This window comes from Gracilinanus agilis, chromosome 2 (genome assembly GCF_016433145.1).
Source record: "Gracilinanus agilis isolate LMUSP501 chromosome 2, AgileGrace, whole genome shotgun sequence".
NCBI lineage: Eukaryota > Metazoa > Chordata > Mammalia > Didelphimorphia > Didelphidae > Gracilinanus > Gracilinanus agilis.
In genome coordinates this window covers 34,622,094-34,649,351 of record NC_058131.1, presented here as the reverse complement: position 1 = coordinate 34,649,351, position 27,258 = coordinate 34,622,094, and the positions used below count along the sequence as shown (strand labels likewise).

The following is a 27,258-nucleotide window of genomic DNA, read 5'->3' as shown; positions in this document are numbered from 1 at the left end:
CTGTACCCAGGGCTTTCCCCTTTTCCCTTTCTTTAGCATTTTGCCTCTTAAGATATTTTTAAGATATATGAGTAGCCTTGTAAGGAGACAGAAAAATTTATATCTTTTTAATTAAAAACAGCCTTTGGATAGTTTTTTTGTTTTGGGGGGGGTCGTGGGAGCATTTTTTTGAGTTAAGGTAGTCTGTAGTAGCTAGTTTAGAAACAGAAAAAGCCTCCTGGTTCATTCCCATGATGCCCTATTTTACCACCTCTCCCCTCTCTTTTGTGTTTATAGATGCTCTTTTGGATGAACATAAAAGGAATGACCTTTTTACAGACAACTTTTGTAAAGTGTGTGGCGCAGTACTACAGTTTGAATCCCAAAGGATTTCACATTATGAGGTAAGCCGAAAGCAAAGAGGAATTATGTCCTGAACCAGGTTTTTCTTTTTTTTTTTTTCTTCTCCCATGATATTTAGAGCCATTATATCCTTTTGTTCCTATATAAAACACAGGTGAGAAATTAAGAACTTCGTGTGGGAAACTCTTCCCTTGATCTCCGGATGGTAGATTCACAGACATGATCTGAAACCTCCTTAGGAGTAGAGCAAGGCTGCCAAACGTAAAAGAAGTTATAATGGCATGAAACCGTTTTGTACCCAATTTAGGTCTCTGACTTTAGCTCAGACAGTTGGAAGGAGAAAGAACCACTTCAACCCATTCATCTTCTAGCTGAGGAGACTGAGGCTCACAAAGGTCAAGTGCCTTGCCCAGGCCCACAGCCTGGCTAGGTAGGGAGTAGCAGAGATGAAAGTCCTCCTCCGGGCATTCCTGGTTTATAATGATCTCCAGTCATTCCCCTGTTTGCCACAAAGCCCGCAGGTGAGACCAGCACCCTGGCAGTGTCCACATTGTGGAACCCAGAGCATGTGCTGGCTGCCCTGCATTTCTGGCAGCCTCTTCCCTCCTTGGTTGTTAATCTCAGTTCTTTTTCTTTTCTACACGTTCTGTTTCATTCACCTATATTTAGGCCAAAGATGAGCTTGGGCTAATTTTGTTGTTGTTGAAGATGTTTTGCCTTATGCTGAGGATTACAAGTACAAGCAGAAAGATAGTTCCTGCCCTCAAAGAGCTTATATTCAAATGGAGGAAGACAAGACAAAAGGGGACTTTAAGGGGAGGAGGGAGGGGGTTAAAGAAAGAGCAGAGGGCATCCTAGAGAGGACTAGGACTTTTGGCTGGCCTGGATCAAGTGGACGACCCAGTCAGAGGGAAGAATGGAGTGGATTTTCAGGTGTGAGGCCTGAAGAGGAATAAGAGAATGTCCACAACTAGTAAAGGAAAAACAATGTGAAGCCTTTTCCACAGGCTTAAAAACATGCCCCAATTCCAACCCTTAAAAACTTTTCCATGTTGGGTACTGTGCCATTGTGGCGGACTGACTGGTCATTCAAAAGAGCTGCTAACTCCCAAGCTGGGGTGCTGGGGCTTTGCTTAGTTAAGACTTAGTGACTGGAAATCCAGGGAAAGTTTACCTGCCAACTGCCCAGATCTAGTGGGCATGAGGCTGGTCCCTGCTGCAGTCCCAGGTGTAGGCATAAGTGGGCAGGTTTTGCTTTTTAACTGAGATAGGTCATCTCTTTTTCCAGGGCAAAAAGCATGCTCAAAAAGTTAGACTTTATTTCCAAATTCATGGGGAACAAAGTGAAGCCCAAGTGCCTGATAAAAAAGTGAAGCTGGATTTCCTGAATCTTCAGGTGAGTGTGCCACATTGCTGTTGTGATATTAAACAGACTCCGAGTTGTTGAATCTTTGTAATTGAGACTGCGCTTGATTTCAGACGGATGGGAGTGGAGTAGTGGACAAAAACAAATTTTGTGATCTCTGCAACATGATTTTTAGTTCCCCAGTTGTTGCTCAGTCTCACTATTTGGGGAAAGTTCATGCCAAAAAGTTGAAGCAGTTAATGGGAGAACATGCTCAGACGTCTCCACCAAGTACTCAGCCAGACAAGGGTAAGGTTCCATTCGCCTCTTTGTCCTCAGTACTACCTGTGCTCTCTCCCACTGTCTGTCCTCCATCCTGTGGGGAAGTGAAAGGACTCATTGGTCACTTTCTAATTCTTTACCTTCTCTCCATTTCACTAATGGTAAACTTGGAGAGGATGATTGCCCATTGAACAGGGAATAATTTTATGACTTCCCTTTTCATCTTAGGCCTCTCATCTGAATGAAACCCAATAAAAACAAGTGAATTAGCTTGGCTCCACCTGGCCATCCTTTTATCAATAGGCTCCTCTTCTCCCTGCTTCTAATTAAACAGTGGACCAGAATCAAATAACAAAACATTATTATTCATTTCTTTATTGTTAATCTAATTTCTTTTTCTTCTCTACACCTTGCTTTACTTCAGTTCCTACTCAATCCGTATCTTTACTATAACACAGTGGTTATGGCCCTAGCATATCCTAGGCAGTAAAGGCAGGAACACTGGATTTTCTTCTCCTCAGAGCTAGTAGAGAATAAGTTACAGATCCCAATCCCCCTGTCAACATCCAGAAAGGCTCTGTCATTATAACAGCAAAAATGATTGAGCATCTTACCAAGGAGCATAGAACAGGATTCCCGTCCTGAGGAGGTTGACAGTCTAGATGAGGAGACAGAACATGGGAGCTATACTGTGAGAGTCTGCCCAACTGAAAACAGGGACATGTCTCCTGGAATTGGATAGAAATCTGGAAACCCAGCCACAACTGGGAAATCCCACCTGGGGTTTGAAATGGAGGAGACTCTGAGGCTTGTGTCCTGTTACAAAGATGGGATTTGGCATCTCTATAGCAAGTAATCCACCACTATCTTACTGATTGCCCTGCTTTTGAGGGAGAGAATTTGTTTCCCATTAGGGACTATTCACTAATATAATACATTTTTGCCAAGTCAGGATGATATCCATATCCCATGCTGAAGCTTTTGTATAACATCAATATGATATCAAAATACTAAATATTTATGATCTATCAGTCTCCCAAAATGTATATTTAAAACTGTATAAAACCGATGATGTATTTTAGCATGTTCATTATCTTAAAATAGATCTTTCATTAGGTTCAGTTCTAGCAGTCATGAGCTAGACCACCCGTTCTCTTTCCTTAGAGGTAGCCAGGCCAAAGAGAAACAGAATCAGTGTCCCACAAGGAAAGAAGACTTAGGATGCCCGACCCCCAGGCCCCTAGGTTGAATGGGCAGCCCTCAGTGGAGCAGGTGGAAAGAACTTTGAAATAACACAGAGATGGGGATATGTGGTTTGAGTGGTATGAAATAATTGCTTGAATTTCACTCCAAAGTAAATAGAGAACAAGCCAAGATTGACTCAGGGGCATAACATGCTCTCCAAGATAGGCCTTGCTTCCGGAGATGAGTCCCTTGGCTGAGTTGCTCTGAACATCCAGAGTAAGCCAAGAAGAATATGTCCGGTAGTCAGCTCTTCTAGTGGTCAGTTGGCCATGATAATTCTTTTGTGTGCCAAGATTTGGAAAGCTTTTCTGCATGGAACAACACGGTAACCAGGTTGGGATTCTAGTACACACGCATGCGCACACCTGCACAAATACGTGCATATTTACTCGATCTGACTAGGCCTCCTCAGTGACTTTCAGTGAATGTAGACTAAGGAGAGTAGGTTTTTGAAGAGTTTCCTTGAGGTAGGAATGATTTTAAATGTTACATGAACAGGCTTGCACCTGTATTAAAATAGATTTTCCCTTTAAAATTCTGTTGCATTGTATTTTTCTGTAGCGATTTGTAGACATTAGGAGGCTGTTCTTCTCTCAGCAGGTCCGCCTGTGGCTAGTTGTGCAGGGCCAGAGCCACAGCAGCCGGCCTCTGAGCGAGCCACCCCAGAAGCAGCGGCAGAAGAAGCCCCCCCCTCCTCTGGTGGCCCCACTTTGGATCTGAATGATCCAGACAGATACTGTGAGCTCTGTTGCGCCTCCTTCAACAGCCCACTCATGGCCCAGCAGCACTATGTGGGCAAGAAGCACAAGAGGAGCGAGGCCCGGAAGAAGATCCTGGAGGAGATAGGACAGAAGACACTCCCTGCAGAGTCCACGTCCAGTGGTGAGTAAGGAGCAGCTTATACTCTGGCTGTCCTGTAGCACCCGTCTGCACCTCTGCGGGAGGGAGCCCTCGTAGGCTGGCAGCACCAAGAACCAGGAGGCTGTGCACTGGAGAAAGCCCTCCCAGATTTGAGGCCAGAGGTCTTGGGTTCAAATCTCACTTCCATGGGAAGCCCCTTTGTTTCCTCACTTGTAGAATGAGAGGGTTGGTGACTTTGAAGATTCTTCTCAGCTCTGTGAGCCTACCTGAATCAGCTCCTACCCCATTCTTAACACTAGCCGTGGTCTTTAGGGAAATGAAGAAGTTGTAGCATCTACCCTTAGGAAACTTATCATTGTCTAGACTAGATTTACCTGAAAAGACTGTGATGTGACATGATCATGAGCCAAATTGCCTTGTATAGGCTTAAAATACCTTGCAATCTGGAGAAGTGAATGGCCTTTATCAAGGGCTGCAATCAGGAAGGACTTCCTGGACGAGGTGAATTTATAGAAGAGGTGGGACAGGACAATAGGACATTTCAGGAACTGAGGACGAGGCAGGAATGTGCTTGGGACATGCCAGGGACAGTAAGGGGAGGGGTAACTAGAGGTTCATGTTTGTTCTTCTAGCCACCTGCTCTTTTACCCATCCCTCTTTTGTCCTACCCATTTAACCACTGTATCTTCCTTTCCATATTCTTGTCAGCCACATTTCCCTGTCATTCTTCAATCAACCAAAATGTACTTGTTGAATACCTACTATGTTCTCAGCATTTTCTCTATCCCGAAAGCAGCTACATTTCTGTTCAAAAGTAATAGCAATTCTGTTATGTACTCTGGTGTCTTCAGGGAAGATGGTTTAACTAAATGCTAAAGGATTAGTAGGGTTTTGTAAGTAAAAGTAGAAATTCAGAGCTATCACAGAATTTGAGAATTTTAAGGGAATTCAATGGCTATCCAAGTCCAACCCCAGAAAAGGAATCCTCAATGCAGCCCACCCTGCCAGTGGTCCTACAATTTCTGCTTAGAGATCTCCAATGGAGGAGACTCAGAAACTCATGGAAGTAGCTCATCCCACCCTTGGGTTTGGTAGGAAATAGTTCTTCCTCATCCCAAGCTTAAGTTTTCTTCTTGTCATTTCTTCCTGTTGTTTCTGGGGCCAGCAGAACAAATCTTGTTTCTCTTTCAAAGAATTCTCCTTTTCTCCAAGATAAACATCCCCAGTTCCTTCAGTCACTCCTGGTTTGGCATGAAATCTAGACCCTTCACCATCCCTTTTCTCCATCTGGATTCTTTCCAGTTTATCTGTATCTTTCCTGAGCTGTGGCCCTCAGAACCAAATGCAGCACAGCAAATGTGGTCTGACTGGGTCAGACACAGCGGGATGATCACCTCCTTCCTTTAAAACTCTACCTCTCTTCTATGACCTAAGATTTAGCTCTGGGGGCTGCCATACAGCATTGCTGGATTCATGTTACATTTATCATATTCTAAAATCCCTAGATCTTTTAAACACAAACAGCTAACTCTGCCTTCCCAAGTTATTTCCGTGACATTGATTTTTTTCTACCCAAGAGTATGAGTTTACATTTATCCATATTCAGTTTCATTTTTGGAGATTCTGCCCAATGATCTGTCCTCTCAAGATATTTTTGGATCTCAACTATGTCATCCATTATGTTGGTTATCCCTCCCAACGTGGTGTCGTCTGCACATTTAATGGGCCCACCATTTATTCTTTTATCCAAGTCATTGATAAAAATGCTAAAAAGTACCAATCCCTAGGACACTTCACCCAAGATGACCTGCTACATTGACACCAACCCACTAAGAACTGCCATCCTTGGCCAATCAAGTCCAAATCCATTCAATTGAACTGAGCCACACATCTCCCAGGAACTGAAGCTCACTGGCTTCTGATTTCAGACCCTTATTGTCTGACTTTTTTTTTAATTGGGATATTTTCCAATCTTCAGTCCTGTGGCATTCCTCCCTCATTTTCCATGCTCAGGAGAGGCTTGACAACCACATTCCCAAGTCCTTTCAACCCCAACAATGTAGTTCATGTGGACCAGAAGCACTTTACTGAACTTGGCCATCAATTCTCTAGTAGCCATTCTTGGACAGTCCTTTTCTGCCCAGAGATGAAGATGGCAAACTTGCCACCTTTAGAAAAGCCCTGCTAAGAGATCTCTTGAGTTACTGTCTTTGAGGCTTTTTGGAATTAAGGACTTTGAGTGTAGCGAGACAGTTTTGTATTGGGTCTAGTGTTAGGGGGCATATGAATTGACATCCTGTGGAGGAACAAGCCTTGCTTTCTTGTGTTTAATCCCACCTGTGCTCTTTTCCCTTCCCTCTAAGCCCTCCCTAACATTTTCAGTTGAATGCTCTGCTTTCACTACGGGTTTCATCATTTCTAAAACTAAATTCATTTTCTTCCCTGTCCCCCAAGAACTTCCCCATCTGACAGTGGAGCTGCCATTGTTCTATTCACTCTGCTTGAAACTTGAAGAATCTTCAATCGACTTTCTTCTCTATTGCCCATATCCAGTAAAGTGTTGTTTCAGTTCTCTCTTAGAAATGCTTCTTCTCTGTACTGTTTTCTGTGTTCCCAATGCCACAACTCTAACTTAGCCCAATGTCTAAAACCATCTAGTGGGGGTAACCTTTTTGACCACAGCTGATTCATCTATTCAGTAAACACCCATTTATTAAGTGCCCACTTTGTGCCAACCTAGACTGTGCTAGACACCTGGAATGCAAAAATAAGGCCAAAACCAAAGAAGTCCCTGCCCTAAAGAGCTTCCACTCTAATGGGAAATAGAACACCTATGAAAAGGAAGGAAGGTTGTTGGGGAAGAGACGTGGAGCCATGTAGATGAGCTGATTCTCTGAGGACACGGCCACTGAGCTCAGCCTTGAAGAAGAAAAGATTCGGAGACATGGAGCCCTGTCTGTGTGATTGCACTGAGAGGAAGAGTGGATTGGGCCCATCTGGCTGGTGTATAAAGACAGGAAGAGGAGAAGTAAGGCCAGAAATCTAGGTTGGTTCCAGACTGTGAGGAAAAGAAGGTAATCAAAGGAAGGCATTCAGTGATTGGCCACTGGTGGTGCAGAGAAGGCAGAAGCATCCCAGGAAGTGATCTCTGGATGGGAGAGGAGAACCGAAAGGAACATAGCAGGGGCTGAAGCCCAGAGGAAGCAGGCCCCAGTTAGAGAGCTGCCCAGAGGCAGAAGGGGCTTCTTCAGCTGCTAGTGAGCTCCCCTCCCTGGAGGTCATCAGAGGAAGACTGGATGACCCCCTGCTTCCAGGAGATGTCCTAAAGGGGATGCACTAAGCTGAGATACTATCCAGTCCTGAGAAAGGACAGTTCATTGAACAGAATGTTTTCTATTCATTTCCTTTAGAAATACAACCTGAATATCTTTAATTTTTATGCCACTCTGAGAAAGATGACTTGTATTCTGTAAATCTTTGTCCTTTGGCGGTCAGTGAGCCATCCTGCATTCAGTGAGCCCTTCCTGTGTGCCAAAGCTCCCAGTCACAGACAGCCATGTGCATTGAGATCCATACACTATCATTGCAGAGGGGAAAGTCTAGCCAGCAGTATGTGTGAAGTGCCTGCTGTGTGCCAGTTGCTAGGGATACAAAAGCCTTTGAGTACCAAGATTTTCCAATAGAAGGAGCAGAGGTGGATAAAAAGACCAGATCCTCCCCTCCCACCTCCAGTTCAACCTCTCCTCTGTTCTCCAGCCCAGTTCCTCCTCTTCCTGATCTAGAATCAAATACAAACCTATTAGCCTGGAGCTGGTAAAGTCTTCCCCTGATACCGCCTCCAACCTGCTTTTTCTGGCTTATTTTCTTCCACTGCTGGAAGGAGCCTTTCCATTGCTCCTGTGATTAGCTTCTCTTCGATTGCATCCCTTTCCTTTCCTTGGTTCTTTTCTTTTTTTAACCCTTACCTTCTGGCCCAGAATTGATACTAAGTATTGATTCCAAGGCAGAAGGCCTAGGCAGTTGGGGTTAAGTAATATGTCCAATCACACAACTATGAAGTGTCTGAGGCGAGACTTGAACCTAGGTCCTCCCAACTCCAGGGCTGGCATTCTATCCACTGTGCTACCTAGCTGCCCCTCTTTCCACTGGTTCTTAAAGGCATGAGTGAGATGCCATTTCCTCCACCTTAACTCTTTTTCCTATCATCTGAGCCAGAAATGATCTCTCCCTTCTTCTCAGCCCCCATCTCCCCCAGACACACTCAGTAGGCCTATCGGGTTTCACTTTGTATTAGAATTCTTTCTCTACATCCCCATCCCTCCTGACTAGACCATAACTTCTAAGGAACAAGGTCATTCTCATCTCTGTCCAAGAGGCATGTCACTCAGGAAACTCCCCATCTTTTGAGTGGAAGGCCAAGTCCCTGTAGTCTCAAAACTGGAGATTAATCACAAGAACTTCAAGCGTGATACTATCTAATAAACCTTCCTTCTTTGTCCAGAAGATTCCAGGACTCGTGTACTTGGCACATCTCAACCCCCATCACATACCCCAGGCTAGTGCTGCCTGGGAAATTTCCCTTCTCTGACTAGAAGGCAGTGATTCAAGAATGACCCTGTCCATGAACTTTCCTCTTGAGCCACCTGGGCAAGCATTTACAGCTCCAGTGTGCTTCTCTAGGATACCCCCATCACTGCCCCAATTGTTTCCATCTTGTAGGCCAAGAAAGGTCACACTCATGTCTGGTCTCTAACCTGGGCTCAGAAGGGAAAGAGGACAGACAAAACTGGCCAGAAACTCTCTTTTTGGCATCCGTGAATAAGAATATGTAGTCCCCTATGCCTCATTATTAGATTCTGAGGTAGGCAAAGAAATCCTGCCTTAGTACATCCTGTTTCCCCAGCTTACAGCATCTCAGAAGCCATCCCTACAAGGGGAGGCAGACGGAAAAAGACAAAAAGAAAGCCAGCAAAGTATATCCGTTTCCTTTTCTAGGCCATCCCAAAGAGAATGGTCCAAGGCAGTCAGTTCTTGTTGGGACAGCTCTGCCACTTGGCACCCAAGATTAAAGCTGAAGTCCAGCCTCTAAGATGGAGTTGGTGGCCATTGGGTAGAATGCTAACCAAAACCCCGGGCGTCGGGTCAGGAAGACCTGAGTTCCAAGTCTCTTCACTTCTGTCTCCCTCAGTTTCCCACTATAAGATGAGGACTATACCAGCCTCCACCTCTCAGGGTCATTGTGAGAATGAGAGGAAATATTATTTGTAAAGTGCTTCACAGCTGGTACTTAGTAGTGGGTGCTTAATAAATGCTTGAGTTCTCTCCCCTTCACCCCTACCCCCCACCCCACCCCCACTTCAACCAAATAATCCTTTTGTTCTCTTACAGTTCAGTGAGCATGACCACAGACTTAACAAGAGCTCTTTAGCTTCCAGTTATCTCCTGAATTCTTACAAATTACCATTAAGTATGTGTCTGGTTGATTAGTGTAGCCTTGTTAATTCTGGCTGTGCTCCCCATCCTCCATTTGTGAAGTGTTTGCCCTTTGGGAGTCCACAGATCTGACTGAGCTCTTCCTGTGTTCCTGGTACCTTTCTGAGTATGACACCAGTATAAGCTCATTGGAAAATTGTGGTGTTTGGAGGGCCTTAGGGTGTCATCTTCTCCAAACCCTCATTTTCCAATGGGATAGCTGAGGCCCAAAGAGCTTCTGGGACTAACAGAAGTTCCAGCTAGTCAGTGGCAGCTGTGGGCCTCTGGAGCTGCCTGGCCTGTTTCCACTACATCACTGGGAGTCATAGAGGGTTGATTGAGGGCCCATTAACCTGAGGGTGAGCTCATTGTTTGGGTTTGATTGCCTCCAGAAAGGTGTGAACATCTAGGGAGGGTGGAAACTAAATCCTCTTGCCTTGATTGAGTAGATAGACTTAAAGTTCTGTCTTCTGGAATGAACTGATGGAAGATAGGACTTCAAGGACCCCTGAATGTAGAACATTTTTTAAACACTTTTATACATTAAGTATTTTTAAAACCTTTTGGGAATGTTTCAGGTTCTGGTTTGACAGGGAATGGAGCTGGGAAATAAAGAATAAGGAAAAAGTGATCAGCAAAAAAGATGATTATATTAGAGAGAGGCTAGTAAAGGAGGAGGTGGTAACTCAGAGGGAAGTAGGTGGGTGGAGTGTCATGTCACGAGGGTCTCAGTCTAGATAAAAAGGCTGCTCTGTAAGCAGAGCAGTTAGTGGTGGGGGCAACTACATGGGGCCAGCTTCTCCTGCTCACACCTCCCCAGTTCCTTTCTTATTCTCAATGTCATCACCATCGTCATCATCTTCAGGGCATTCCCTGAGACACTGAAAGCAGTTTTGTCTCTTCCTGAGATTGGGGACATCCAGGAACTGACCTTGAGCTCAGTGACATCCACCATTACAAAGACTGTACGAGGGTGTACAAGGGAGGGTGGTTTGACAGGACTCGACCCAGGGCAGCCCCTGGTTTGGGGAGTGACTTTGGGCAGTCTGGCTCAGAGCAGTGGCTCCTGGTAGTGGTATCAGATAAGTGTTTTTCTTTTTGATGTCTGTGTATACTGACCTTAACCTGAATTCTATGTTCTTTCAGCACTTGGTGTGGGTCACTACATCTGTCCCATTTGTAGTATCACCCTTACATCCATAGAAATGTACCAGTCCCACATGCAAGGAAATAAACACCAGATTAAGTAAGTAATTTTGTGAAAATGCTGCTATGACTGACACTGGGGACCAGGGCCTCTGGAGGTGGCCTCTGCCACCCAGCCCAGATACTCATTCTGCAGATACCTGAGGGCCATTCCACCAGGCCACCTACGTTCCAGAATCATGCCCCAGACTGGGCAGAGGTGCTGGGGCTTCAGTGCAAGCAGAGCCAGCCTGGCCTCAGAGCTGACGCTGGTCTTTTGACTGAAGTCAGGGCTTCTTTTCATTCGGAAGAGTCAGCCAGAGGACTCTGCAATGGGAGTGTTGGCACTTGAGGGTTTTGGCATCATCATAGTGGCATTTAAATCAAAGTACAGGCTTTCTGTTTTCATTTTTTTTTCTAGTTAGGAAGTTCTATCTTTTCTGATTTAAAAAAAAATTGAGCTGAAGTGTTCAGCAAATCATATTGGTCTTGTCCATAGTTTGTGTTTCTTTTTTGAAAGTGTCAGAATTGGATGCTTACACCCAGAAACGCCTGATGCCTCTGGAGCATTTGCCAGGCCTTTCTCTCTGGCTGGCTATCCTGGCAGGGTCTCCTTGTGGCTGAGTTAAGTCTCCAGAAGGTCATGGCCACTGACATTTCAAGAGAAATACGTGTTCTTTCTCTCTTTGCGTTGTGCTTGTCTCAGGACTCTTTTTTTTTTTTTCCTTATAAAATCTCTTATCCAGATTTCTTATGAAACTTGTCAGTGTCATACCTTCTTACCCTGCTATTGTCCCCTTCCATCCCAGCCCCTTGACAGGGAACACTGTTGGATGTTTTTCACCTAATTCAAAGAAGGGGAAATAATGGAAACCCTTCCAAGGAAAACTAGACTGTCACACTTCCTCATTCCATCTTGTCCTGAGGTCTTGTCCTGAGGCATATTTCTGACCTGCCATGCAGATGCATGATGATGCTTCAGCCACTGTATACATATGCTTTAATGAAGCTGCACAGTCAGCTCCTCTCCATAAGGTGATCTGCAGCTGATTGAATCAGAATCTAAAAAGATCTCAGCTGCTGGAATGATGAACAGAATCTACCCGGCAACAGAGAGGGGACTTGTAACAGGCATTTTGTGGGGGAAAGACCTGGGGGGCTCAGTGCTACAAGCTAGGTGTGAGTGGTATGTTGTGGTGTGGCATGGCTGGGCATCCCAGAAGGGAAGGCAGCCTCAGGCCTTATCTTAAGAAAGACAGTGCCAGATAAGGAGGAGATGGCCTCGAACCATCCTCTGTCCTGTTCAGGCCCCATCAGGAGTATTATGTCCATCTCTGAGCACATTTGAGAAACCTCGATGAGCTCTGGCCAGGATGATAAAGGAGAAGGCAGAGAATTTAACCTTCAGAAGAAAAGACATAGAAAGACCATGATGCCATCTTCAAACACTGAAAGGTGGTTGTATGGAAAGGGAGGGGCTAAGACTCAGTCTGCTTGGCCCTGGGGTTGTGGGGGGAGGGACAAAGGAGGTGACCTCACAGGGGGCAGCCAGACAAAAGTAGGCTGGGTACCTTGGGAGGCAAAGTACATTGGAGGTGTTCAGACAATGGCGGATGAAGAGCCACTGAGTGGGGATAGTTCGGAGCAGATAGGAACTTCAGATGTAGACTGGACTAATTTTGTAAGGGCACAAGTTATTCTTATTTCACTTAGTAAACTGAAATTTTCAAAAGTAAATTACTCGTGGAGTAGCTAGGTGGCTCAGTGGATGGAGAGCCAGGCCTGGAGACAAAAGATCCTGGGTTCAAATATGGCCTCAGACATCCTAGCTGTGTGACCCTGGGCAAGTCACTTAACCCCCATTGCCTAGCCCTTAGCACTCTTCTGCCTTAGAACCAGTACATAGAGTATTGATACTAAGACCGAAGGTAAGAGTTTAAAAAAAAAAAATGTAATTTCTTGCCCCTGGCCAGATAATAAGTACCTACAGAGATCCCCAGGCCTGTCTCCAGAGGCAAAAAAACCAAGTACTTCCCCTAGTCTGACCTTTGACAATGTTCTGAGCCTTCTGGACAAGACCTCGGGTAGGCTATTTTGCCTCTGCCGCCTTCTCCCTGTGCCCCAGAGCAGGACTGGCATCTGTTGTGTTTGCCAAGCAGAGTACAGGGAAAAGAGCCCAGGTGAGGGCCCTCGGGCTGAGTCCTTCCAGCCAGCCCCGATGGAGGCTGGAGGCAAGATGATTTGTGAGTGACCTGGAGATCCTGGGAGTTGGCTTTATTGTCTCTTGGAAGCGTGGCTTTGCTTCTTTCTAAGCTTTATATTTCAGCTGAGAACACAGGATTTTAGATCTTGAAGACATTCATCTAGACCAACCCTCTCATTTATAAATAAGGAAACTGAGGCTGAGGGAAGGGAAGTGATTTGTCCAGGGCTGTCCTTTGGCTCCAGATCCAGCACACTTTCCACTGGCTCCCTCTGCTTCCTTGAGCCTAGTGAGCTTTTGAAAGGACACGTTCCCAACAGAGCAGCGTAGTAACCGAGCTTTCTCCCCGCTTTCTCCCTCAGAGAGTCCCTGGTTGTCAATCTCATGAAGAATTCCAAGAGAACCTTTCACTCTTTCCAAGATGAGCTGGCTGACTACATCCAAGTGCAGAAAGCCCGAGGGCTAGAGCCCAAGACCTACTTTCGGAAGATGGGAGAGGAGCACTTTGAGATGGACGAGTACAAGGAGGAGCGCAGTGCCAGGCCCCAAAGTCTGGCGGCCTTCGAGCAGAGACTCCCGCCTGAGACTTTCCAGGCCTGCCCAGGAGCGTACGGCCTCACTCGAACAGTGGAGAACACGTTGTCCCACTGGTCGCCCGTCCACGACAGCAGACTCAGGCTGGAATCTCTTGGCCACTGCCAGCCCAGCAAGGAAGAGTTCTCAGAGAAATTAATGGCCCTGGGGCCCACGCAGCAGGACAATAACTCGGGCCCGTCCAGCATCTCCTCAGACAACAGCACCAATTCCTACCAGCCAGGTCATAAACCCAAAATGACTCACCGGAGGAAGAAAAGGCATCCGAGGGAGGAGGGAGAAGAACGGCCAAATGAGGAAGAGAAGAGGAAGAAGACCATGGAGGACAAAGACTCGGGCAAAGACCATAAGGCCATCCGGAGGAAGAAGGCGGAGGCAAATGCAACCAGTGTAGGAAAGTCAAAGCATAGGAAAGAGAGGAGAAATCGGGAAATAGCCACCAATAAAGAAGACCGGAGACACCGCAAAGAGAAGAAGGAGCTCCTGCCCAGGAGGACCGAGGAGGAGATGCTGTGGGACGAGTCCATCCTGGGCTTCTGAGGCTGCCCGCTTTCAGGGAGGGGCCAACGCTGATGTGGCCTTTGGACACCCGGCCACCTGGCAAGGTCACCCCAAAGTATTCAGCCTATTCTCCAGCACTTTAAAATGAGGAGAAATCACTTCTCCTAATAGTTTTTAAAATGATTTCATGAAAATGCCATGTTTTTTTCCAGGTAACGCTGCTTCATTTTGTGTGGAAGACTACTTTTCTTTTCCAGGTAGCAATGATATCTTTGAGTTATCATTTATTTCAAATGACCTTTCTGAATTTCTTTCTTGATTAGGTTCCTGTTAGTTTGGGTTAAGGTTTGGTGTTTTGTTTTTGCTTTGTTGGGTTTGTTTGTTTTTTTTTTTTTTAAGAGAATCTATGCAACAGTGTAGGATTATTTTTTTCCATGTTTAGACTTCATTTACAGTGTGTTTTCCAGGTCTGAAATTTTAAAATGACAGTCTAAACTCAAGCTATACATAGTTCAAAATGTTCTCGAGTACTGATCAGAATTCAGTTTACATTCAGAAAATGTTCATATTAAAAATATTCTAATTTTACGTGCTGTTCTATATAAATTGTGTTCCCTTTATAATATGTTTGTATCTTTAATGGAATGATCTGTCCTTTGTGGTGCTTCAGACCTGTTATTTGGCCACAACCGCTGCTTCTGAGCCCAGCTGCTAAGAAGGAGGTGCCTGGAATCACGGTGCTGCCCTTCATTAGAGGGCTGTTTTGCTCAAAGAAATGCTTTCCACCTCTGGAAACATGGACAGGAAACACCTGCCCAAAGTCATCTATTCTTGCCACACAGAACCTAGGTCAGTCCTCTGAGCCCATGAGATAGGGTGGCTGCCCTCACTGGCAGGCTGGCCAAATGGAAACCGAGGCCAGGGCACTGCTGACTTTCCCAAGACGATGGGGCAGCCTCCCCACCCTAACTGGGCCATGCCTCCGCTTTGGGATAAATAAATAAAGGCCTGGTAGGAGAGGCCCCTGGAGCCTATGGAGCCAAGCTGCAGTGTGGTTTGCTTTAAATGAAGTTGAGTCCAGAGTCACAGAGATTTAAGATAGGACCTCAGAGATTATCCGGCCCAGCAATTCTTCCGCTTTGGGGTCTAGGACCCGTTTGCACTCAGAAATTATTGAGGACTCCAGTAGAGCTTTTGTATTGATATTGACCCTATTTGAAATGAAATGACCTTGGGGAACCTCTTAAAAGGGCCCCGGGGACCCCCATTTTGAAAACCGATGATCTAGCTCCATATGATTTTGCAGCCTGGCCAGAGAAACTCAGTCCCTTCTCCGAGGTCACATAGCAAGCGGGTGGCAGAGCTCGGCCTGTCACTGAGTTTCCGGCTTCCATCAGGCCGGCCCAGCAATTCTCGTCCCCAGTCCAAGCCTAGTTACTTGATTCCCGTAAAACAACCCTCCTGACCAGATCCACCCCTCGCACTGCCGCCGCCCCCTGATTCTTCGGCCTTCCGGGACAGTCACAGTCGGCTGGGGCTCAGAGTGCTCCTCTGTGTTCTCTTCTAAACGGATGGAGGACATTTCTGGTCTGGAGGGAAGATGGTTTGAAGAGCAGCGCAGCTTCTCCTCATCCTCTGGAAAGGCCATCACAGACCAGCAGGGCCGCACAGCCTTGGGGGTGGAGACACGAGTGGGAAAGATGGTCCCTGCTTTGAGGGGGCCAGATTTGGGGCAGGAACCACCAAGTGGGACCCCAGAGTACGTGCGGTCCTGCTGTAAGCCAGCACTTGCATTCCACACACATCCTCCGCAGGGCACAGCACCGAAGGGACACTTGGCCACTTCATTCACATTAAAAAAAGAAACCTCAATAAAAAATGCTCTCCGCTTTAGACCTGGTCATGGCCACGTCCATGTCCCCCTGATAGTGCCAGGGCTGGGGCCTCGGGCTGTGCCCAGCCTGCTCCCCCCCAACCCCCCCCGGGGTCCACACCGACCTCCTCCACCCCAGCCTGTCCCGCTCTAGAAGATCTACACACACAAGAAGGAGCCAAACACGCCTCTTGGCTCGAACAGAAGTGACGGACTTGCTGGGTTCTGTGTGTTCATTCAGGCGAAAGTTTCTTCAAATACGAAATCCCTTAGAAAGCAAACAAAATCTGTACGAGGGTCAGTTATAGCCGGATATAGCCATTGACTTGGAACAAAGAAGCATTCCCAGAGCTAGCCATGATAGCAGACCACCGTGTGGGGGCTCAGTGCATGGGAGAGGGATGGAGAAAGGGCTGCGAGGGCCCCCATGGGCAGGGGGATGGCCACCTCCCATTCTGAAGGACGGGCCGGAACGGGGGAGGTGAGGGGGCAGGAAAAGGGTCCCCATCCCCCAGTTGGGGGAGGTGAGAGCCTAGGAAGGCCAGGTGGCTCGGTGGGGAGGGCTCCGAAGTCCCGCAGCAGGAAGAGCAAATCTGAGTTTTCCCTTTGTTCCAAGAAGACTGGCATGGAGCTACTGCCCTGGGTAGGTCTCTTGGACTTCCTGGCAGGATCCCAGCTCCATCCGCCATCCCCGGGGTGAAAGGGAAGTCTGCAGAGCCCCGAATGACTAAGGCACTGCCCTCCCGAGTCTGCTCTCAGAAAGCTCCGTCTCTCGGTTGGGCCATCGAGCTCTGGAGCGGCCTTTCTCCAGATCCTACTCTTGTACGTGTGACTGCTCCTTAGGGCTTCTTCAGTCATTTTCAGTCGTGTGTGGACTCTTCACAACCCCATCTGGGGTTTTCTCAGCAAAGATATCGGACTGGCTTGCCGTTCCTTCTCCAGCCCATTTTACAGATAAGGAAACTGAGGCAGAGACCGGGACTTCTCCAGGGTCATACAGGCAGTTACATTGGAACCATATTTGAGCTTGGGTCTTCATGAGTCCAGGCATGGATGCCACGTCGAGTCCATGTTAGGGCCTCTATTTTTGGTTAAAGTTATTACTTCTTTCTCAAGCCTTCTAAAAACTCAACCAGGTCATAGTCTCTTTTTCATGGTGTCTGGTTGGGCAGAGACTGTCTCAAGTCACCCTTTCTCCCTCCTGGCCTCACGTCCATCTGGCCTAGGGTAATCTAAAGTCAATGATAACCTGTACTATTTCCTGGGTTCAAATCTGGCCTCAGACACTTCCTAGCTGAGTGACCCTGGGCAAGTCACTTAACCCCCATGGCCCAGCCCTTATTGCTCTTCTGCCTTGGAGCCAATACTCTTTTGGTTTGTTTTCCAACCATTGACTAGCTCATCAAGGTCACATCAAGCATTTGTGCCAAATGTAATATAACAGAATAAAGTTTAACAGGCACAAGCACAGCTTTTAGATTAAATGGGGGGATACCCGGGAATAAGAAAACAAAGCCTAGAAAAAGATCCTGGGAAGACCGAAGTCGGCTACCTCTGACAAGGAGATGCCGCAGCCCCAGCCAGGGCGAGACCCCCGAGGTGCAGACGCCCCTTGGCGGGCTCTCCCGACTTCACCCCATTTCCAAGTTTGCTACGACCAGCATCGTTTCCTATGGCCTGAGCGTCCCCTCGGCTAAGAACTGCTCGAGCCTATGAAAAAGCGAATGCGTTCAGGCGAGCCAGGCTGGCCAAAGGAGCGACGTGGGCTTCAAGGAAGCCTCCATTCGGGAGAAGGGAGGTTGTTTTGTTCCAAGCCCGTGTCCGTATCCAAGGCACAAGGAGGAGGAATTCCGGAAGTACAAATAAGAAACCCCAAATTGGGAAGATAAAGCCCTACATGGTAGGTCCGTAGCTGTCAGTGTGGACCTTGGCTTTGATGAGCTCCCCGCACTATTGCTCGTTTGAGGGACGATAAGCACCCGAAAAAGGAATCCTTTCTTTTTAGCCCTTTTCCTGGCCCAGCTCTTCAAAGGCTTAAGAGATCTAAGATGGAAGTGAGGGCTTAAAAAAGGAACGAATAACAAAATTAAACAAACATATGCTCTTTCTTAATGTCACTGAGTGCGGCAGTTATGGTCCTTTGCATCTCCCATGCCAAAGAGCCTTGAGATCTAATCCATAATCACATTATGGGCATCTAGGCGGCACCGTGGGTAGAGTGCCAAGCCTGGAATCAAGAAGATTCATCTTCCTGCATTCCAATCTGGCCTCGGACATTGAGTAACCTCAGGCAAGTCACTTTCCCCTATTTGCCTCAATTTCCCCTTCTGTAAAATGAACTGGAGAAGGAAATGGTAAACCACTCCAGTATCCTTGCCAAGAAAAGCACAGAAGGGGTCATGAAGAATTGGACACAACTGAGAAATGACATGGAGAAGGATCCGGCCAGCAAGTCCCCCAGTCCTCAGGAAAGGCTGGTTATAGAATTCTGAGCTCTAGTGTCCGGGAGAGATCCAGCCTCCTCTAAAACAGCACCAGCCCTAGAGTTGGGAGGCCTTTAGGTTCCAATCTGGCCTCAGATCCTTCCTAGATATGTGACCCTGGGCAAGTCACTTGACCCCCGATTGTCTAGCCTTTACCGCTCTTAGAATTGCTACCAAGACAGGAGATAAGCTTTAAGAAGAGGGGAAAAAATTACGCCATCTCACCCTTACTAGCGTGGTCTTTGCCTTGGGTCTAAACTTCAACCTATCTGTGTCTTCATTCCATCCTTGGAAGAGATCTTCACAGATTCTTTGGTGGCCCCGAAGGCTTCCTTGACACATAGTGCTAAGAACGCTCTTTATATGGTGCCCATTTACAGTATTTGAGTCTCGTGACACCCCTAGGAAGAAGTACTGCAGATTTGTCTACCCGGAAAATGGGTATTTATTTGCCAGAGAGGGCATAGAGCTTGGTCTTAGTCCCAGCCAGTTGAATAATCACCAGGCTTGAACCTGGCCAGGTCTTCCTAACCATTCACCATGCTGCCCCCTACTAAAAGTATCTCTTGTACAGATGTTTTCCTTCATCATGGAAGCATACCAAATGGGGCAGAGAGAATCTTGGGATAAAAAGGAAGCCCAAAATGATTAACAAGGAACCCCAGCCTGGGGTAAGGTATCCATAAAGACCTCGGACACCCCAGGACTACGCTTTTGTCCACCATTAACTTCCAAAGCCTTGTACAGATCCCTCCAGCTCCCTTGGACTCAGTTTCCTCATCTGAAAAATGAGATCATTGGATTAAATACCCTTAAAAGCTTCTTTCAGTTGTAATAGCCCATTCATAATTCTAAATACAGATTTTCAACCCCAAAATTAAGACTACCAAAGTAGTGACAAGGATCTTTCATCAGAGGGAAGAACTGCAAATTCAGGGTCAACTTTGTCAACTGGGTTTTTGGGAGCCCCACATTTGCCCCTGTCCCTTGGGAAGTGCCAGACTGACCTTGTTTCTGACTGAACAATAGACCTTAAAGTACTTAATGATCTTAGTTTAGGTGGGTAGATTAGTAGATCTAATCAAATCTTAATTTCTAATTAAGATTTAAATAAAATGGCAGTTTCTCCCATTGTATCAAAATCCACTCCCTGGTAGCCCAGCCCTTGGCTGGACCCTCTCTTTAGTATCCAGTGTAAAGAGTCAGCCTCTCCCGGATACTGGACTTTTCATTTCCTTGTAGCCGTGGTAAAGCCAATCAGTCCTCCTTCCCTGTCTTTAGTTCCCCAAAAGGTGTGCAAGTCCCCAAGTTCTGTTATTCTTTGGAGGACCATCTTTGGTGGTGATCCTCTCAGAGACACTGTCCCCAGAGCCCCCGAGTCTTGACTCTGTGCTGGCCGATTATTAAGGACTTTGGCTCTTTTCCTGATTAAAGATTTAGTTTCTGGACTACGTTAGCGGTTCGGTTTGTCTAAGTTGACACCATATAACATGGAAGAGGGTTGGAGTGCCCACTGGAAGGGGGAAGAAACTTCCCCAGGGAAGAGTGATCTGAGTGCGAGGACTGATCAACATCCAGTTGAGATCAAGCTCTCCATGTCGACCAGCTGAGAGGAGAGGAGGAATGGAACCAGAGAGGCTCAAGTCTGATCAAATCAAAGGCTCTAGGAGGGTCCCTGCTCCAATCAAGGTAGCCCCAATGGACAAGTCCCAAGTATTCTAAATCTAATTCTAAGTGGAGCAAAACAGACACACACAAAAATCAAATCAAGAGGGCAGCTGGGTGGCTCCTGGAGACTGGAGGGCTTGAGCTCCAATGCGGTCTCAGACACCTGGGCAGCTCACTTAACCCCAATTGCCCAGCGCTTACCACTCTTCTGCCTTGGGTCAATACTTAGTTCTAAGACAGAAGGGAAGGCATTGTTTAATAATAAATAAAGGGTTTTTTTTTTTTAAACTAAAAACTGATTCTAAGTTTAACTCAAGTAGGATAAATAGGGGTCTAGAAAGGACATCGATGACCTCTATTGGCCTCGTCATCCCCACCTCTGCCTCAGTTTCCCCAGGGATCTCTTTAAATTGTCACAGAGCAAGGTTTGGAGCAACTAGGAAGTAATGTTCTAAAATAACTTTGAAGGACAGTCTGATGGAGGAGAGAGCCAAAAAGGGGTAAACGGGGTTCATTCGCTGCCGCCGAGATCCTTTTCTTCCGAGGTGCATTTGGTTGTCGGGTTTTTCGAAGCTGGGTCAGGGCTCTGCTCCCCCAAGGAGGCGCTGGAATTCGGGCTGCCTCAGCAGAGGACTGGCTTGGCCGTGCTGTGCCTCCAGCCTTTCTGGTCCTCCTTCGCTGTCCCCAGAGGTTGGCTGTTACCCGTGTCAAGACCATCGGGGACCCTCACCTGGTTCTAATCCCCCCCCCCCCCCCCCCCGAGCAAATTCTCCTGCTAAACCCCCAGATTCAAATGGCGTCTTCCTGGCCACTGTTGCTCCCCTGCCTTGCAAGTTGGCCTCTTCCCCGTTGGGGACGGGGCGTACCTTGGAAACAGACCTGAGGAGGCTTTCGGGGACCTCCTCGAGGGTTCCCTCCTCCCCCAATTCTGAAATTTCACCATTAGAAATGCACCTCTTTGAATTTACTTTTATCAACCACTTTCCTAACTCAAGGCCTCAGCGTAGGTTAAGACCCTTCGACTGTCCATGAGGCAAAGGGACTTGCTGCTCTCTGGGGCGACGCGCCATGTTTCTAACTGCTTCTTGGGTGTCTGTGTTATTCTTTCTATTAATTTATTTTTAATTATTATTCCTATAATTATGATTCGTTATTAATTTACATTTATATTAATGTATGTACTATATAAGTATATATAATAATAAGTATATTACTATACTTTATTGTAAAGCACTTTGCACTCGGGGTCTTCCGCAGAGAAAGCGCCAAATACCTTTTAGCTGTTACTATTAGAGAATATAAACCCAGGCGCTGCCACTCAGAATGTAAGCAGGAGAGACGGTCTTGTTCTTCGCGTGTGTATCTTTAGCCGCTGGCACAGTGCTTGGCACACGGTAGGTATTTCACAAACAAAGCCCTTTCTTCCCCTCGCCCCGGGAAGGGACGTGGTGCCAGGATCCATCTCCCCATTTCACAGGTGAGAAAACAGAGGCCCGGAAAAGGAGTGACCCAGCCAAAGGCTCGAGCTCGGACCTGGCAGAGCCAAAGGTCTAGGCAGCAGCCCTGGCACTGTGCCCGGCCTGCCCAGCACCTCTGAACCGAGGCATCTTCCTGCCAGAGGCTGAATGCTGGCCACCAAATTCCAAAGGGCCACGTGGGGAGAAAATGCTCCCTTGGTTTGTTGGTTTGTTATATTTTTAAACTCTTAACTTCTGTGTATTGGCTCCTTGGTGGAAGAGTGGTCAGGGTGGGCCATGGGGGTCAAGTGACTTGCCCAGGGTCACACAGCTGGGAAGTGGCTGAGGCCGGATTTGAACCTAGGACCTCCCGTCTCTAGACCTGACTCTCACTCCCCTGAGCTACCCAGCTGCCCCCTGAAAATGCTCCCACGGAAGGAGCCGAGCCAAGCTCGCCACTACATGCCATGGCGTTGTTCCAGGGAGCTGGAGAATGGCCCGTCCGGCTCAGGGCCGCCCAGAGCCCTTGCAAGTGATGCTTGTATCTTCCCCAGCCCCCAGCGGCTCCCCGCAGCGAGATAAAAAGCCCACCGCAGGCTGCCTTTGCCTTTTCTCAGGGGCTCCCACAGTGGGGGCGACGGCTTGTGCACCTGTCCTGAGCTGTGCCATAAGCGAACCCACAGCAGCTGCAGGCAGCCCTCCCCCATTCCGCAGGGGGTAAACGGCTCCCCCCGCAGTCTGGGCGGAGGGAGGCCACTTCCCAGCCCTCCCCACAGAGCCGGGGCTCACCGTGCAGGGGGGCGACAGTGAGGAACTCCGGCATCTTCCTCGTCTCCATGGGGGGCCAGAGACCCTCCGCCTGGCCAACCCCTTCGGAGGGCCGCCTTTTGGAAGGACCACTGATAAGCTAAAGAGCTGCGAAGGACAAGGCAGCCAGGAGAGAGAAGGGCCTCTCGTCCAGGCCATTCGGGAAGAGCTGGAGCCTGGAGAAGACTTGGGAGGAACATGGCGGCTCTCCATCTCCATCTCCATCTCCACTCCTAGAAGAGCGATTGGACTTTTCCTTTTGGTCCCAGAGAAAAGAACCAGAAACAATGAGGAGAAGGTGCAAAGGGGGGCAGAATAGGCTTGAAGTCAGGAAAAAACTTCCTAATCACCAGAGAGAACCCCGAGGAGCCTGGGGGACCCCAGGAAGGCAGGGGTGGACTCTCCAGCCGCGGGGCTCAATGGCCGATGGAGAAGGCGCCTCCAAGACCAACCGCCTCAGCGAAGAGACCATAAAACCAAAAAGACAGTCAAAGGCTCTGAGATCGAGGCTTGCCTGGGCTGGCCCCAAACCTACTCTGGCTGCCACCTGGCTGCAAGTTTCTCCCCTGGCCCCTTCCAAGAAGAGTCTAGACTCTTCTTTATGCAATCTTTAGATCGAAAAAGGAGAGCCAAGAGAAGGGTTTCAAAGAAACATGAAGTCATCGTTTCTTCCCTCTTAGTGGCCAATAAGGGAAGAAAAACTCTGTGCTGGGCACTGTGCCAAGCACGTCGCAAAATTATCAGCAACCCTGGGAAATAGGTGCTATGATTATCCCCGATTTGCAGATAAGGAAACTGAGGCAGACAGAGGTAAAATGACTTGCCGAGGGTGACAGCTAGGAAGAATATGATGCTGGATTTGAACTCGATTCTTCCTGGTTCTAGACCCAGTGCCCTGTCCACCTGTGCCAACCGGCTGCTTTGTCATTCCCAAAGCACTTGAGTTCTTCAGCCCCTGGCCACAACAGGATCAGCTGGAAGTAGCCAGAGGCTTGACCTCTTCAAGAATGTGCCCTCACACACACACACCTCCACCATCACCACCAGAAGTCAGGACAGCTCTGGACATGCCCCAGTGTAGGAAAATCATCTTGGAAGAGAATCCCAAGATTCAAAACCAGGCTGTATCCAATGTCCTCATTTTACTGATTAGAAAACTGAAATAGGGGGCAGTTACGGCCTCCCTAAATTCACACAAGCATTAAGGAGCAGAGATGAGAATTTTCAGCACAGGCGATTTGGTCCCAAACCCCCAAGATCACACACAGACCCATCATCCGTCATTCACTCCCTCCCTGGGATTCAGCTGATCAGATTATCTCCAACTGAGGAAATAAATGCCCTATCGCCCTGGTCTTGTCATTAGAAGACCCTTGCAGATTTCTTTATATTCCTTAGACTTTTCCATATCAAGTCACCTTATAGAATGCCCTCAGCTTATTGGACCACAGTTCAATTATGAATTCCCCTATTTGGGGACACTTTGGGTGGCTTTTCAGGTTTCTTTTGGTTTTGCTTATTTTGGGGGCAGAAAACTGGACAGTTCTGTAACTCTAAGTTAGAAGGTCACACACACACACACACACACACACACACACACACACACACACACACAAGCCCTGAAAAGTTAAGAGACTTGCCTGGCATTGCCAAGGCCATCCAGGGCAGTCGTGTGGAGATCTGGCTCATTCGCTGCCTCTCATAATGACCATCATCATTATTTCATGAAATCCAAGGCATTAGCAAGTCACAACTTTTCAGACCTTCCAAGAATCCTTGTCTTTTAGCCTCATTCGTTTTCCCTCCACTGATCCTAGTCAGTGAACACCATCCTTCTAGGGCCTTTCCCTGCTTCTCGGCATTTCATAAAGATCTTTCCTGAGTCCCCTGGAATCCTCACACTTGTCGTCTCACCTAAAGTATAGTAACTGTGTAGTATTATTATTGGATTGTTATCTATTAATAATTAAGTATGCATTAATATTCATGTTATTTACTATAGTAGTTTAAATTATAGTAGTATATTATTTAATCAATTGTTATTTATTAATAATCAATAATTGTTTATTATTAACGTTATTTATTATTCTAGTAGTTTAAATTATAGTGCTGTATTATTATTTAATCAATTGCTATTTGTTAATAATAAATGTTTATTTGTTATTAATAATATTATTATAGTAGTGTATTCTTTATTATTATTTGATTAATTGTTATCTGTTAATAATTAATTCTGCATCATTATTAATGTTATTTATTATTATAGTAGTTTAAATTATAGTTGTGTATTATTATTTGATTAGTTGATGTTTATTAATAATTAATTATTATTTATTATTGTAGTTTAAATTATAGTGGTGTAGTATTATTATTATTTGATTATCTATTAATAATTAAGTATACATCATTATTAATGTTATTTATTATTATAGCAGTTTAAATTATAGTCGTGTATTAATTATTATTATTCAATTAATTGTCTATTAATAATTAATTATGCATAATTATTAATGTCATTTATTATTAATGTCATTTAAATTATAGTCATATGTTAATTATTATTTGAGTAATTATCTATTGATAATTAATTATGCATCATTATTAATGATATTTATTATTATCATAGTTTAGATTATAGTCGTGTATTAATTATTATTATTTGATTAATTTTCTATTAATTAATTATGCATCATTATTAATGCTATTATTGCAGTAATTAAAATTATAGTTGTGCATTATTATTTGATTAATTATCTATTAATAATTAATTATGCATCATTATTAATGTTATTTATTAAAGTAGTTTACATTATAGTCATGTGTTAATTATCATCTGATTAATTATCTATTAATAATTAATTATGCATCATTATTAATTATGTTTATTATCATAAGTTTAAATTATAGTCGTGTATTTATTATTATTTGATTAATTATCTATTAATAATTAATTATGCATCATTATTAATGTTATTTATTAAAGTAGTTTACATTATAGTCATGTGTTAATTATCATCTGATTAATTATCTATTAATAATTAATTATGCATCATTATTAATTATGTTTATTATCATAAGTTTAAATTATAGTCGTGTATTTATTATTATTTGATTAATTATCTATTAATAATTAATTATGCATCATTATTAATGTTATTTATTGTTATAGTCATTTAAATTATAGTCGTGTATTTATTATTATTTGATTAATTATCTATTAATAATTATGCATCATTATTAATGTTATTTATTATTATAGTCGTTTAAATTATAGTTGTGTATTAATTATTATTTGAGTAATTATCTACTGATAATTAATTAGGCATCATTATTAATTATATTTATTATTATCATAATTTAAATTATAGTAGTTTATTAATTATTATTATTTGAGTAATTATCTATTAATTAATTATGCATCATTATTCATGCTATTTATTATTATAGTAGTTTAAATTATAGTCGTGCATTAATTATTATTATTTGATTAATTATCTAATAATTAATTATGCATCGTCATTAGTGTTATTCATTATTATTATAGTAGTGTGTTATTATGATTTGATTACTTGTTGTTTATTAGTAATTCATCATTATTTATCATTCTAGTAGTCCACATTAGAGTAGTGACGCTAAGTGAATAGTGTTCCATTCCACTAGGCTGAAGGGTGACGATCACGATCACTTCTTTAACCACCTCCGCAAGCGAGCCGTTTGGGCTGCCTTCAGCAGGTCCTCGGAAGGCTGCCCTGAAATGCAGAGCATTACCGGGTTTCTTGGTCGGGCATTTTCTTTTCTTTCCTAATTTAAGATTTAGTCCTCTCGATCGGTGTTCGATGTGGCCTTTGTCGTGGACCATTTACTAGCCGTTTACTCTGTTAACTAGACCGTGTTTCATTTCAGCTTTTCTTTTTCCCACTTGCATATAAAAACGCCTGTGACCGTTTCGGAGCTCCCGATTCTTTCTCTCGCTCCCTCGCACCGGGCTCTCCTCCTCTAACAATCCGCTTTTAGCGGGATTCTCCGGGTGAGAAGACCGGAGGAGGGAACCAGACCCGAAGGACCCGGAGGCGTTTTTGCTGCCACAGACCCCGAGAACCACCAGAGTGAAAAGAGAAACTTAACCAGGCTAACGGGGCGAGCAGGGGTGTGTGCAGGGCTTATCGCTCCCCCAGATCGCTTGGAGGTACAGAAAGCCCCTCTCGTTCAAGAACTGGGTAAGGCCGTAGGGGCAGAGCCAAGAGGGATTTGGAGCCGGAGCCTGAGTTCAAATTCCGATCTGTGTGAATTCCGACAACTCAGCCGGTGTCAGCATCAAAAACTGGGAGGGTTGAACCGGGCAGCCGCCGAGGCCCCTGGCTTGTCGCACCCCCTGATTCTACGGGCTTGTGTTTGATGGCAGAGCTGGGAGGGCCCTCGGCGGCCGCACGATGTCGCCGGTCCCTCAGTGGGCAGGACCTGAAAAGGGGTCTCCGGCCGCTCTGGGAGGCGCTCTGGCTTCACAGTTCCTGGTTCAGCGCGGCTCTTCGCTCCGTCTGAAAGGAAATGTAGACCCCCCCCCCCGGGACTCCAGGGGGGACCCCAAACGCTGCTTGTCCCATCCCGTCGGAGGGAGGCATGTGAGAGGAACAGGGGCCAGTCCCCTGCCTCCCGCCAGGATCCCGCCACTAGGGGAGGGGGCTGGAGGTCGGGGCCGCCGCACGCAGGACGGGGCGCGGAGAAGGTGAAAGAAACTCAAGGTCTACCGAGTAGGAAAGTGAAGCCTCCCGGGGCCCCCCCAGCGGACTGAGCCACGCAGGATCAGCCCCACCTTGTGTCCGAAGTCCCCCACCCGCCACCCCCAGCAGCTTCCTGGCTCATGGAGGGCACTGGGGGAGGGAAAGGGTTAAGGGACGCTGGGCTCCCCGGCCCCGCCTCCCCCCAGCCCCGCCCCCCAGCCC

General features: G+C 46.1%; 2 protein-coding genes across 2 annotated transcripts in view; both read left to right on the top strand.

Moving 5' to 3' along the window:
• The first annotated feature begins 230 nt into the window (after positions 1–230).
• KRCC1 (lysine rich coiled-coil 1) lies at positions 231–14,341 on the top strand. Its single transcript, XM_044660431.1, has 6 exons — positions 231–383; positions 1,631–1,738; positions 1,822–1,996; positions 3,812–4,096; positions 10,694–10,793; positions 13,298–14,341. The coding sequence occupies exons 1-6, from the start codon at positions 231–233 to the stop codon at positions 14,067–14,069; spliced, it is 1,593 nt and encodes a 530-aa protein (XP_044516366.1). The 3' UTR covers positions 14,070–14,341.
• A 7,663-nt stretch (positions 14,342–22,004) lies between these two features.
• The window catches only part of CD8B (CD8b molecule), a 29,124-nt gene continuing 23,870 nt past the window's right edge, over positions 22,005–27,258 (top strand). The window contains exons 1-2 of the mRNA XM_044659315.1: positions 22,005–22,228; positions 26,333–26,535. Of these exons, the coding sequence (XP_044515250.1) occupies positions 22,005–22,228; positions 26,333–26,535 (427 nt within the window). The remainder of the gene's footprint in view (positions 22,229–26,332; positions 26,536–27,258) is intronic.